At 36.2% G+C, this 13154-nt stretch overlaps 1 protein-coding gene across 1 annotated transcript in view; it reads right to left on the bottom strand.

The window, feature by feature from the left end:
• The window catches only part of itga4 (integrin alpha 4), a 38421-nt gene that overhangs the window by 6172 nt on the left and 19095 nt on the right, over positions 1-13154 (bottom strand). The window contains exons 13-17 of the mRNA XM_067444438.1: positions 12605-12650; positions 10918-11072; positions 9538-9692; positions 1061-1213; positions 889-965 (exon numbers count right to left, since the gene is read on the bottom strand). Of these exons, the coding sequence (XP_067300539.1) occupies positions 889-965; positions 1061-1213; positions 9538-9692; positions 10918-11072; positions 12605-12650 (586 nt within the window). The remainder of the gene's footprint in view (positions 1-888; positions 966-1060; positions 1214-9537; positions 9693-10917; positions 11073-12604; positions 12651-13154) is intronic.

The following is a 13154-nucleotide window of genomic DNA, read 5'->3' as shown; positions in this document are numbered from 1 at the left end:
AAAAGGTTGTGTTTTCCAGCCAGCGTTTTTGTGTTTCTGTTTGTGTGGCTTGTGCGCTGAGGGCTCAAGCCTGATGTTTCTCATCTAAAGGCACCAGGTGCATCTGGGAGAGTGACAAGCCCCCTTACTCTCTTTCCCTCCCTGACACACACACACATACACGCACACACATGCACACACACACACCTTATGAATAATCAGATCGTGTATTATCACCAATGGGTGAGGGGGGTCCATAAATTAGTTTGCATACGGCTGCAAACATGATCCAAAATGCTAATGTGCACATTCACGCTTTCGCCTCAACTGGGTGAGTCCAAGAAATGTGATGCATAAAATGCCTCAATATAAAGCTTTGGCTACTGTGCATGTTGCTTTAATGGGTGTATTCATGAGGAGAAAAGATAGTCTTAAAAACCCTCTTGATGGTTAAAAAGCACATCTAGAATATTTAGTAGTATTCTTGAAATGTTTAACAACATACAAATACAACAATGATATCAGTCATTGACAAAAATGACACTTATTATTTATACCATTATTTTTGATGGATTTGATGGATTATTTATAATGGTAAACCATAAATAAATATCCTGATCAGAATACAGCAATACAAATAATCTTGCCCTGACGCATACATTTAATTTTGTAAAATTCTGTCATAATGTATTAAAAATACTATTTTATTTATAATTTACACAAAAAACACTATTATTTCACAGTAAAATATTTTTTTCTTCTGCAATGCAGAAAGACAAATACATATTTGGGAGGGAAAAGTGAATTTGCCAGAAAAATGTGATAATGCACAAAATATAATTAGTCATAAAACCACCTTCATTTTCTTTACACATTTCAGTTAGCATAAGTTACATGGCGATAACTTACTGGGGTAAAACCAGATGAGCAGAAACCTGAAGGTTGGTTGAGCAGTTTTCCAAGGCGCAATATCTGGCAAAGATGGTCTACAAAAAGAAAGATTTCAGATCAGGACACATTGTGACCTACGCTGAGGTTAATAAAGTGGCGTCAGAAATGAACCACAATGACAAAAACTGACCTTGTTTTTTACAACATTGGCCTGTTGATCCTTCTGTTGCAGAATGGGTTTGAGAGAAGGCATGCCGCTTGAGTCCTTCTGGGCCACACGGTGCTCTGCAAGTTCATATTTCACCTCAAAATGGATGGGTGTGAAAATATCACGGACATCTTTCTGCATACAAGAGAAATAAAAAAAATTGGTCACACTTTAGTTTAGGGTTTAGTTCTCCTTAAGTTAACTAACTATTAACTATGACGTTTGACCTCTATGACCTCTATAAACCCCCAATTAATGCTTATTAGTAGTTAGTGCGGTAGTTGTTAAGTTTAGGTATTGGGTAGTATTAAGGGATGTTGAATATGATCATGCAGAATAAGGAATTAATATGTGCTTTATAAATACTAATAAACAGTCAATATACTACTAATATTCATGCTAATAAGCAACTAGTTAATAGCGAGAATTGGACGCTAAAGTGTTACCATTAAATTATTTCTTTTATTTAGCAAGAATGCATTTAATTGGTATTACACTACAGGGCTGATGAATGCTTGAAACTGATTGGTTGGAAAAAGTTTGGAGGTGAAATTTTCACGAAAATGGACAGTTAAAATAGTTGCAGGCAGGTCTTGACCACATTACAGTTCCATATCACTGAAATGATTTCAGTTTTTTCAAAAGTCTTTACAGCCTACAACAGCAAAAGAACCAAAACTCACAGCGACAGAAATAATAACAGGATAAACTTAAAGGGTTACTTCAGCGATTAGCATATGGCTTTGTTTCAGTAGAAACCCTGGAGTATAATCAAATGATTGTGCGTCCCCCCCTCATATCCCCCTGAGAGGAGAGATTTATGCATTTTATTTTTGGAAAAATTCCTCCTGTGACGCAAATTGACAATATCTGCGTCATCTTTAGAATGTTTGTGCAGAGGCTAAAGACTACAGCCAGCAGAGGGAGCTATTTCCACATGTTTTCAATTCACACATGGGGAATTGGAGATTACACTCAGCAGGCATTCATTTAAACGGATTAACATCTCAAATTAATTTCTATGAAAGTTAAGCTTCCAAAGGCATGAAGTGAAAACGCGCCAGAATGAACTTGCGTTGTGAATGTATGCCGCGAGTGTGGTCGCGATTACCTCAGCTCTCATCACGAGAGCTCATCAGCTCATTTATGACGTTAAATGTAATCTGACTCCTAATCTGAGTTAGTGCTGTGAGACTCACGCGGCGACTCGATCGTTATATTGAACAGACACGTTCAGTATTTAATTGTAATGTCTGTTCTCTAACTCAAACTCAGTCACTGTAATCCAGTAGCGGTGGCTTTGGGAGTGGCCTCGTAGGGCAGCAAAGCATTCTGGGAATTGTAGTCTATCATCCCCATGAGACAAAAATACATTTTCGGTCTTTTCTCAGTCTAGAAGGCACCAAATTCAAAAATAATTTCACATTTCTACTACATTAATGAACCAGTTTAAATACAGATTCATCTTTCCAGCGCTGAAGTACCCCTTTTAAAACACACTCTCTCTCTCTCTCTCACTTAAAAACACATACAGTATGGAAACACACTTCTCTCTCTCTCCCTCTCTCTCTCTCTCTCTCTCTCTTTCTCTCTGCATTAATTACTGCACTAGCACTAGTCTGCTATTAGCGCCTCAAGTCTCAGTTACTAACTCTAATATGACATTTTTGAATTTTTGAACAGAGGCTTGGGATGAGATGCGTAATAAATAAGTCTTAAATGCACACACAAGAGCATTTAAGGGACAAAAACCAAACATCTGAACAATGTTTTAAGGTGTGGTAAAAAGAAGAATAATTGACTCCAGCCCATTGAATTATTGAAAAATAATGCACACCCAAGGAGGCTGCTATATTGCCACCTCGGGTGTGCAGTATTTTTTTCAAATAATTCAACAGCCTGCTATCAATTGTACCTTACAGAAGTGACAGTAAAATACATTTATAATGTTGCAAATGATTTTTTAAGTGTTCTTGTGAACTTTCTATTCATTACGGAATCCTGAAAAAAAAAAAAAAACCATTACGTTTTTTTTTTTTTTTAACAAAAAAAGTAGGCCTAAACAGCACATCTGTTTTGAACATTGATAATAATCAAATCAGAATATTAGAACAATATATGGAGGATCATCTGACACTGGAGACTGAGGTAATGATGCTGAAAATTCAGTTTTTCCATCACAGTAATAAATTACATTTTCAAATATATTAACATAGAAAACGTTCACAATATGGCAGTTTTTACAATATTTATGATTAAATAAATGCAGCCTTGGTGAGACGTTGAAAAACATTACAAAATCTTGCCGACCCCAAATTTGTGAACGTCTGTGTGTGTTTGATTTTGGCTCGACTTTTTTATATATCTCCCATCTTAATTTTCCTCACCTCAGTGCAGATAATTACTGCAGGTAAGGTTTGCTCTGTCAGCGGTGATGGCTGTCTCTAATTGGGGACTCAGTGGTTGGGAGTGTTCCTGTGGGGTCTCTGGGGCCTGTATTTAGCTGCAGGGGAGATGTGTGACCGGGGTTTTGGAAGCCTCTTCCATGGCCGGTGTAAATGAGCTGGACTCCAGCCACAACAACAGCCTCAGAGAGACGCTAATTTCTGCAGCAAAGGCTAAACTCAAAGTCAACGCTGTGAACTTGTGCCCTTTGCTCAGAATAGTCACTGAATTCGGTCACACACGAATGTGCACACACACACAGTTTGTCACTGGTGTGTCTAACCTCATAGGCAGACAACTGACATTTCAAAGAACATGTAGATGACTTAATAATGAGCATGAGAAAGACTGGGTGTTTACTTCACACCTTTATCCAGCAAGATATTTTTTCTCAAAGCAAGAACTGAAAGTTGCACTCCTTTTTATAATTCAGGCCTGTCACATTTGCATCTCTTAACGCCACATGTCAAAACAAATGTTAAGAAAGAACTTTAAGAAGTGGAGAGGGGTTAAATGCAACTTAAGCTTGATTACCACAGCAAATAATATGAACCCGTCCCTTATTTTGTGAAAACGTTTGCATTCTCAGCAATGGAAATCTAGCAGGATAATGTGCCACAGGATTTCCAACAAGAAAAAGAGAAATTAATGTTTGCCAAATGGTACTTATATGAATAGTTGGAAGGATGGATGGATGGATGGATGGATGGAAGGATGGATGGATAGATGGATAGATGGATAGATGGATAGATGGATAGATGGATAGATGGATAGATAGATAGATAGATAGATAGATAGATAGATAGATAGATAGATAGATAGATAGATAGATAGATAGATAGATAGATAGATTGATAGATAGATTATCTATATATATACATATTATAATAATAATATAATATATATGCTATAATAATACAATTGTATTTTATCGACAAAATATTTTAGTTTGTCTTGTGTGTGATTTTTGGCATTTTTTATTAATTAAACATTTTTGAGATAACAAACACTGCACTTAAAACTTTGCACTAAAGCAGCACTTTACAGGTTGCCATATGGGCCTTGTGTGCACATTAATGAGAAAAAAAAGAACTTAAATGATGTTAGCAATATATATATATATATATATATATATATATATATACACACACACACACACACACACACACACACTCCTCATTAATGTGTTCCAATCACTTATGCAGATGCTTCTACAAACATTTGTGATAGAATGGATCGCTGGAGCTCAGTGAATTCAAGCGTGGTACCGTGATAGGTTGTCATCTGTGCAATAAGTCTATTCATGAGAAATGTCCTCACTATTAAATATTCCATGGTCAACTGTTAGTGGTATTATAACAAAGTGGAAGCAATATAAATAAATATAAATAAAGTTGACTTGACAATGATTATAATACAAAACATGTATATTAAAATAGAAAATCACCTGTCACTGACTAGCTTCTGTGTAAACAAAGAATATGTCAGGAAAAAAGGAACAAGCCATTCGATATGTCTCACTCAAACTTCCTGTTTCAATAGGAAATACATCAAAACTAACTCATAGAGATGATACGTTTTTTTTAAGGGAATAACTCAGACAAAGCACTTACACAGACTTCACAAGAGATAAGCAGGGGCCACACAGAATCTGTGGATTTTATTTTGTAATTTCTGATTCTGAATTTTTTTTACAAATCTGCTGAATTATGCAGAATGGTTTTAAATGTGTTAAAAAGATCTCAAAATATTGGAACTCAAAGCATTACAAATAAATTATAAAATATTCACTTCTTAACTTTAATTTAAGGTTTACAGTACAAATCCAAATAGAAGCTCTCATTGCAGACTACATCCATTAAAAGACAGAGCATACTGCTTTATCAAATTTATTGTAGACAAATCATGAAATAAACAATTTATTATCATCAGAGGTGGTAAAAGTACTCAAAAGTTATACTCAAGTGAAAGTATATATACCTAAATAAAAAAATACTCCAGTAAAAGTAGAAAGTCCTCCATTCAAACATCACTTGAGTAAAAGTACAAAAGTATCAGATTTAAAACGTACTCAAGTACCGAAAGTAAAAAGTAAATATTCAAATTAACTGTAAATATCAATAATTAAGCAGATACAATCTTTTGGGACTGATATGCAATGCTTTAATTGAACAAATGATAAGATTAGATACTGCAATTAAGAATTTGTTAGATTTGCAATTAATAGGAGACAATGAAGCACCTTAACGCAGTATAGGGGTTAAACTTAAAATAGACATGTTCCATAACATTAGCTCCATAAAACAGATGAGGAGCAAGATACTATTAACTAATTCAAAATTAATTCAAAAGCCATAACCACAATGACATATTACATAACAATTAGTTAATAGTCATGTGCCTCAACAAAGCCCCTTTCACACTGCACGTCGGACACACAGTATTCCCGGAGCATTGCCGGGTCGCCTTCTGTGTGAAAGCAACCACGTCCCGGGATTGATTACCGAATTCGACCCGGGTCGGGGACCTAGTAATATTGCGGTATTCGACCCGGGACGAGCGGTGTGTGAACAAAAGCCGAAACTAATGCCGCAACCTGTACGTAGTTATCGTGCGACTCCTAGAGCTTGTTTTTTCAATAACACAACCCTGCAGTGCCAGAAGAGCTCGTCGGTGTTTTAAACGCAGAGAGTGTTCGTATACAAAAGAAACTAAAATTAAACAAGCAGAAATGTGGGCAAACTGGACACAAGTCGAGACCACGGAGCTCCTTACTATCCGCGCTGAAGCTGAGATCGCTCGCCGTTATACATCACATCAGGATGTCACGTGTCAACTCGACCCGGGACCGTTAAGCATTGTGTGTGAAAGCGCACATATTACGGTATTTCGCTGGCAGTGTGAATGGACCAAATCTAGCGGCCCGGGAACAAATGCCGGGTCACATTATCCGTGTATTTGCCGGAATCGCAGTGTGAAAGGGGCTTAAGTAAAGTCATACTATAATTTTGCCAATTGTTATGATTAATGATTAATTAAACAGACAACCGAGAGTCGGAATGCATGGCTTTGAATACATGAATTTACATTATTAGTTAATGTAATATGTTATTAGGGAATTATTGATGTCATATTTAATTAATAGCAATTCATATATTACTTAATCTATTAATCATAGAGAATGTTCATTAGTTGCTGATGCAGTAATCATTAATAAATGGATTAGTTCTTCATTAGTAATACATTAACTCATGATTATCTGTGCATTAGTTAGGCATGAATTATAATAGTGCACCTGTATTGTAAAATGTTACCGATGTTTTCATAGTAAATAGTGTGCCGCAAAATAAAAAAGTTGGGGAAACACTGAGCTAACGTTAGTGTGGCAAACCTGACTTGTCAGCTTTTCCAAGTCTATACCCGACTGGATCATCCATGAATGACCAGACCGGTTTGGAAATCAAGTGTAATAAATACTTAATACTTGGAGCGGGCATGGGGAAATGTATTGGAGTAAAAAGTAAACTTTGCCTTTAATATTGTAGTGGAGTAAGAGTAAAAGTAGATGCAAATAAAATATACTCAAGTAAAGTACAGATCCCCGAAAAAAATACTTAAGTAAAGTATCAAAGTATTTTTACTTGATTACTTACCACCCCTGATTATCATTCAACAATAGAGCAAAATAAATAAATACACATCAAAGGAAATAAATTAACAATTTTAATAGCTAAAAATAAAAATTTTAGACAAGTAACGTTTTCTTAACTCTTCCGTGGTCAATTTTATGAGGCATTTTAAAATTTCAAACTCAAATTATTATTATTTTTTACATCAATAAGCACAACCTACCACCCATCACAATCACACACGAGATTGTGTTTGTCTCTCAAATGACGGGCACTACAATCTGTGGAAATCATTAGAGTTTTCTGCAGAATTCTGCGCACGCAGATTTCCGTGTGGAACTGGAGATAAGGGGCCGACAAGCACCTCTGTCACCTTCCTAAAACACAGCACAAGATGTCCGCCACATCTGCTACATGTTCCATTCGTTACTCTTATTGCCCATTAATTAAGCCCTAAAAAAGCCCTCATATATAGAAGCCTCCGTGTTTGGGTTTGCCTCTGACAGATAATCACACTTGTTTATGGCCATCGTCTCCATCAGCGGCCATTAATAACAGCGCAGTCATACACGCGCCTCCATTAATTACTGTGTAAAACATGAGCTGGATCAGATGGCCCTGATTACAGCAAAAGACAGAGGGAGAGTCATCCAGAGGGGCCTACCAAACACCTGGAACATTCACTCATACTCATGGAGCCATCTATCCACACTTTATCAACTGTCTAGGTCTCTTTCTATCTGTACCATCCTCCCCCATGCCGTCCTGCCTGGCTCTTCCTCTTGTTCTCCAGCAGAGACAACCTGCTATCGACTCCAACAAACTATGTATATGAGCCTCTTTATCATCCCGGCCTCCTGCGCGGAGTCACGCTGTAAACCTAGAGAGAGTCACACCACCTGGGCCTTTTGAAAAGGCTGATTAACTCGAGCATGAAGAGCAGAGTGATGTGGGCAAGTCACAGCTGTGAAGTCCACAGGCCTGACTCTGAGTCAGCGTTTTCATATCGAGTGTTCAAGTCTATAAACCACATACGGGGTGATCAAAGAAAATGTCCCAAACCATATTTCAGAGCTGAGAAGAGCTTTCTGCAGCATCTAATTGATTTTCTGTACTGTAGGCCTACTTTCATACTCAAAAAATACCAGTAAAAACACTTGCCATTGTTGCAAGTCAAAAACACACGAGTCTAGCCTGACGTGGTCATACTCAATTCTAGTCAGAATATGAGTCTGAAACTGCTCCATTGGGCTGTGATTATGTATATATTAAATATATATACATAATCTAATATATATATACATAATCTAATATATATATATATATATATATATATATATATATATATATATTATATATATTTGTAAGCATAGTCTTAAACTTGTTAAAAAGTCTTAAAAGATCATAAAGAGTTATCAGAACATCGAATGTGTGTCAGGTCTTAAAGTGACAGCAGCTTAATATAGCTGCCATCTTAACATTAACGTTAATCAAATAACAAAAGACAAAAATAAAATAATTCACAGCTTTTGACTGAATAACTTTAGTAGTTTTAACAAGGATTAATCCATTTATAGTTAAAAAAAAAATCAGAACCGGCCTGACAGGGCATGTAGAAAAAACATATTTAGCATTGACCCTCAATATATTACAGGCACAGCTAAATGTGACATTTATTATAACAGGTTTATGTGAAGTTAAGTTAAATTAAAAGTTATTATATATTTTTAAAAGCCTATTCAATGTTAAAGATTACTGTAATGTTGAATGGCTATAGTTAAATTCAATCGATTTATCCATTTACAGTCTGTGAAAAAAATCCATTTACATCAGTAGCAGTATTCATAGTAGATGCTAAATATTTAAAATATTTACTTTATGTTGTTTCTACATTTCAATGTGACATTATACAATAAAAAAATTATAATTAAAATGTTAATGTTATGTGCAATTAATCAATTATTATATTTAATTTACAGTACTAAATATAATTTAAATAATAAATAAAAATATTTAAAGTTAAGTTCTTAATTACTTTAAGTACTAAAATGACAAACTAAAACTGAAATAAAAATAAATTAGAACTAATAATAAATAAATGATAATAAAAATGAATTTTTTTTTTGAAAAAAAATGAAATGAAATGAAATGAAATATAATTGAAATGAAAACAGAATATCTAAAAATATAAACGTAGTTTCTGAAATAGTGTCAATGTCAGATGTAATGCATAAACTTTTAATATGAAAAAGTGAAGTATATAGACCACTGCCTTTCAACCTTTTTCGTAAAAGGTAATGATGTACAGTAAAGCAATGATGTGATACTCTAATCTGTGGTAAAGGTACCATCCACCAACAAAGATAATAAACATAAGTCTCGCACCTTCATGAAAGCCTGGTGGGTGTTGCAGGTGAGCTGCTCATGCTTGGCCTTCACTCTGCCCGCTGTGACATTGGATGTTCCGTTTCCACTGAAATAAAACCGAGAAGGAAAGCCCTCTTTGTGGTGAATGTCAGCTGTTAGGTTGTATTTCAGTTCTGCACACAAAAAAGTATGATGTTCAGAGACAAAGTTAGCATTAGACAACATGTTACAATCACTACCATTTAACAGTCTTCAGAACAATTCAGAATCTTGTTGCAATCTTGCAGGGAAACTCCTAGGGGTTTATGATGCAACTGCAGTGGGTTTGTACGATTCTGAAAAATAAATTAAAGAGTATACACTACCATTCAATCCATTTGTGGTTGGTAAGATTTTGAAAACTCATAATATTCTGATTTATTTGAAATATAAAACGTTTTTAACAAAATGTCTTCACTGTTTTAATCAAACTAATGCAGCAGTACTGAATAAAAGAAAGTATTAATTTATTTCACTAACATATCTTACCGACCCTAATCTTTTCACCAGCAGTGTATCTGTATATCACAATACATCACAAAATAGTTATTTTTGCTACAAAATCAACAAAAATGAACATTAGTTAACACCTACTTTGGAAAATCCAGTCAAATAAATCCTTTAGAAATAAAAGGTATGTGATTTAATGATTTTAAATCAAAAGGTTAATTATAAGTAAATTATAAGGTGGCTTTAGGGTAAAAACAGAGCTAATTTTTTTATTCATGCGATTAATTGATTTATTGACTATAGCGACAGGCCTAAACACAGAGCAGTTATGTATCGATCTACAGCTGTATAAACAGTATAGCAAAACCTCTGGGTGGCAGATTTCTACCATCGCTACTTCATATCAGTTTTAAGATCATTCATATTTGTCAACACGTGTAGCTCTGTTGTTTAGTATGTGTGCAGTTTGTCTGGCTCTATCAGTGAAGGCAGGCCTTGACACACACCCTGAGCCCTCTAACTGCCACAAAAGAGGGGATGTGTGGCAGAGATAAAGAGCTGGGAAAGAGGTCTGAAACACAGAACTGCCACTGCATTCAGCACGTGCTGATAAGACGAGCTAACACACAGCCGCTTGCAAACAAAGAACTCGAGCCCAAAACATTTCTCCTTGAACTTTGTGTACTCAATTCTAAGAACACGTGTGGGGAGCTCAAAATATCAGAGGACATTTTCGCAACTAAAAAAGTCAGAAAGCACTGCAGGAAGCTGCAAAGGATCTTGCATAAGTCTTTTACACAAATCTCACTGCATGTGGATTTTGGATGGAAGTCATGAGTACAGTCTTCAAAACACTTTTAAAATTAAGATTATCATAAGAGTGTATCTGATGGAATATTGTGCTCTTACCTATTTTTCCTGGGATTTGTTTCCCTCCGACTATAAAGCACACCATAACATTGATGCACACGGCTGACAGACCGTTGTCAGCACACTGGGCGATGGATCGATTAAAGCTGTCAGGCAACACCATCATGGCATCCACTTTCACTACTGGACGTGTTCTGAAACAACCAGAGTTACTGGGTTATTCGTCAGGTCAACAAATTAACATAAAGCTTGCATATACAATATATAGGGATGGTCGGTGCTAGTTGTCAGATGAGGACTTTGGCATATATATCAAGTATATAGACAGACAGGCAGATGGACAGACTGGCAGGCAGACAATCAGATTGGATGGATGGATAGATGGATGGATGGATGGATGGATGGATGGATGGATGAATAGATGGATAGATGGCACTTCCCATAACACCTGATGTACTCGTTACATCATAAGAAGAATGGCATCTACACTAATGTTAGTCCCTCTGCTTATCCTGAGGTTTACTGCAGTCAGCCGGATCCGTGCCGTATACAGATCAGATGGTGGACCTGCGCCCAAACATGACCAGTGCATCCTGGAGTGTCTGCTGAGACCGTGTCAGTTAGGCCGGAGACACACTGTAAGCGTGGCGTTTCTGTTGCGTGTCAGTCACGGTGCGGCTGCCAGACGTTTTTTCAGTCTTTGCACACCAGAAGCGTGTCTGACGCGATGCTGCTGCTGCTATTGATGTACAGGGAAGGCCTATACTTCATGTTAAATATAAATATATTGCCTATTGATACAGCAAAGACAACATCAGCAGGTGCCTATTGACAACATATCTATGGTATTGACGGCAAAATAGGCTACAGAAATACTGCATTGATAGGTTTAATATTTCAAAATTGATAATTATGTTGTTTTTTATTATTACAATTAGGCCTATATCTGCATTTATGTTAACCTACAGCCTTTCAAACATGAAAATGTAATTTATTAATATGTATTTGTATCAAAATGACATATAAACATCTTTTCCTATTCTATTTTGCCTGGAAACACTTCCAACACGGTTTGCTTGTCACATGAAAAATAGGCGTCTTTCTCTCCTGTCACGCAGGCAGTGTGCAAGCTCTAACCGGTTAACATGGGAGCCGAAATAAAAACAGACATGCCATGCAGCCGAGACGCTCACGGCATGCTTGCAGTGTGACCCCGGCCTTAGTCTCCCCACTGAAATTGTCTCACCGACACGGCATCCTTAATAAACCCGTCTCCAGGGTTTATTTTTCTTCATTATGCCACCTGATGGAGTTTTTGTCACCTTTAGCTCTGCTTGCTCAGTTGGGGACACTCAAATTTCAACTAAATATCCAAAGAAATTTAACTACTAAACTAAATTAACTATATCAACTAAATTATTGATCTGCCCACATTGTCGCTATATGACAACTGAAGTAAACTAGATAACGCCACCGTTTTCTTCAGAGCGTCTGTACAGCCAAATCAAAATCTGTTGCATTATTTTCCTGTTTACACACTGAAACTGCTTTAAAACAATCAACATTGTAAAAAAAAAAAAAAAAAAAAGTATAAATAAAGTTGACTTGACTTATCAACTGAAAATATAATACATTTATAGCTTAAACAAATTTCCATAGCAAATGCCAACTCTTAAAGCCTTAAAGTTATCAAAGCAAGTGTGAGTGAAAATTCTGCTGTTTTTACCTGAACACCACAGCTGAGTCTGACAGGAAAGCTCCCACTGCAACATCTGGGTGAGAACATAAAATTCCCATAAACCACACATGACCTGGTTATTCTTTCACACTCGCCTAACTCATAAGCAAGATCTCAGTCACCAAACACTACATTTAACACAGGGAGGAATGTCCAGTTATAAATAAATTAGGTTATTTTGCATTTTTAATCCAATTTTGTGAACAAGATGCCTTAACTTTTGCTACTTTAATCAAATAAGTGAAGAAATAGGTTGCAGTTTGTCCTTTAGACTGAAATGGAATGGCAAACCGACCAATGTATTGTGGGATACAGTACAGTAACATTCCTCACACTGTGCTCTGGTTGCATACTGCACGCTTCAGAAACTGTAGTAGGTAATCATGGTATTTCACTCATACAGAAAATTTGGTTGCACTTTATTTTACAGTACGTGCACTTACATGTACATACTGCATTCTTATATAAGCAAGCACTGGGTAACATAAGGCACCTACATGGGCTAAGGTTAGGTTTAAGGGTAGGTTCAGGGATAGTA

Source organism: Pseudorasbora parva, chromosome 5, assembly GCF_024679245.1.
Source record: "Pseudorasbora parva isolate DD20220531a chromosome 5, ASM2467924v1, whole genome shotgun sequence".
Lineage (NCBI taxonomy): Eukaryota > Metazoa > Chordata > Actinopteri > Cypriniformes > Gobionidae > Pseudorasbora > Pseudorasbora parva.
The sequence above is the reverse complement of the archived record's forward strand: the minus strand, read 5'-3'. Positions and strand labels throughout refer to the sequence as shown.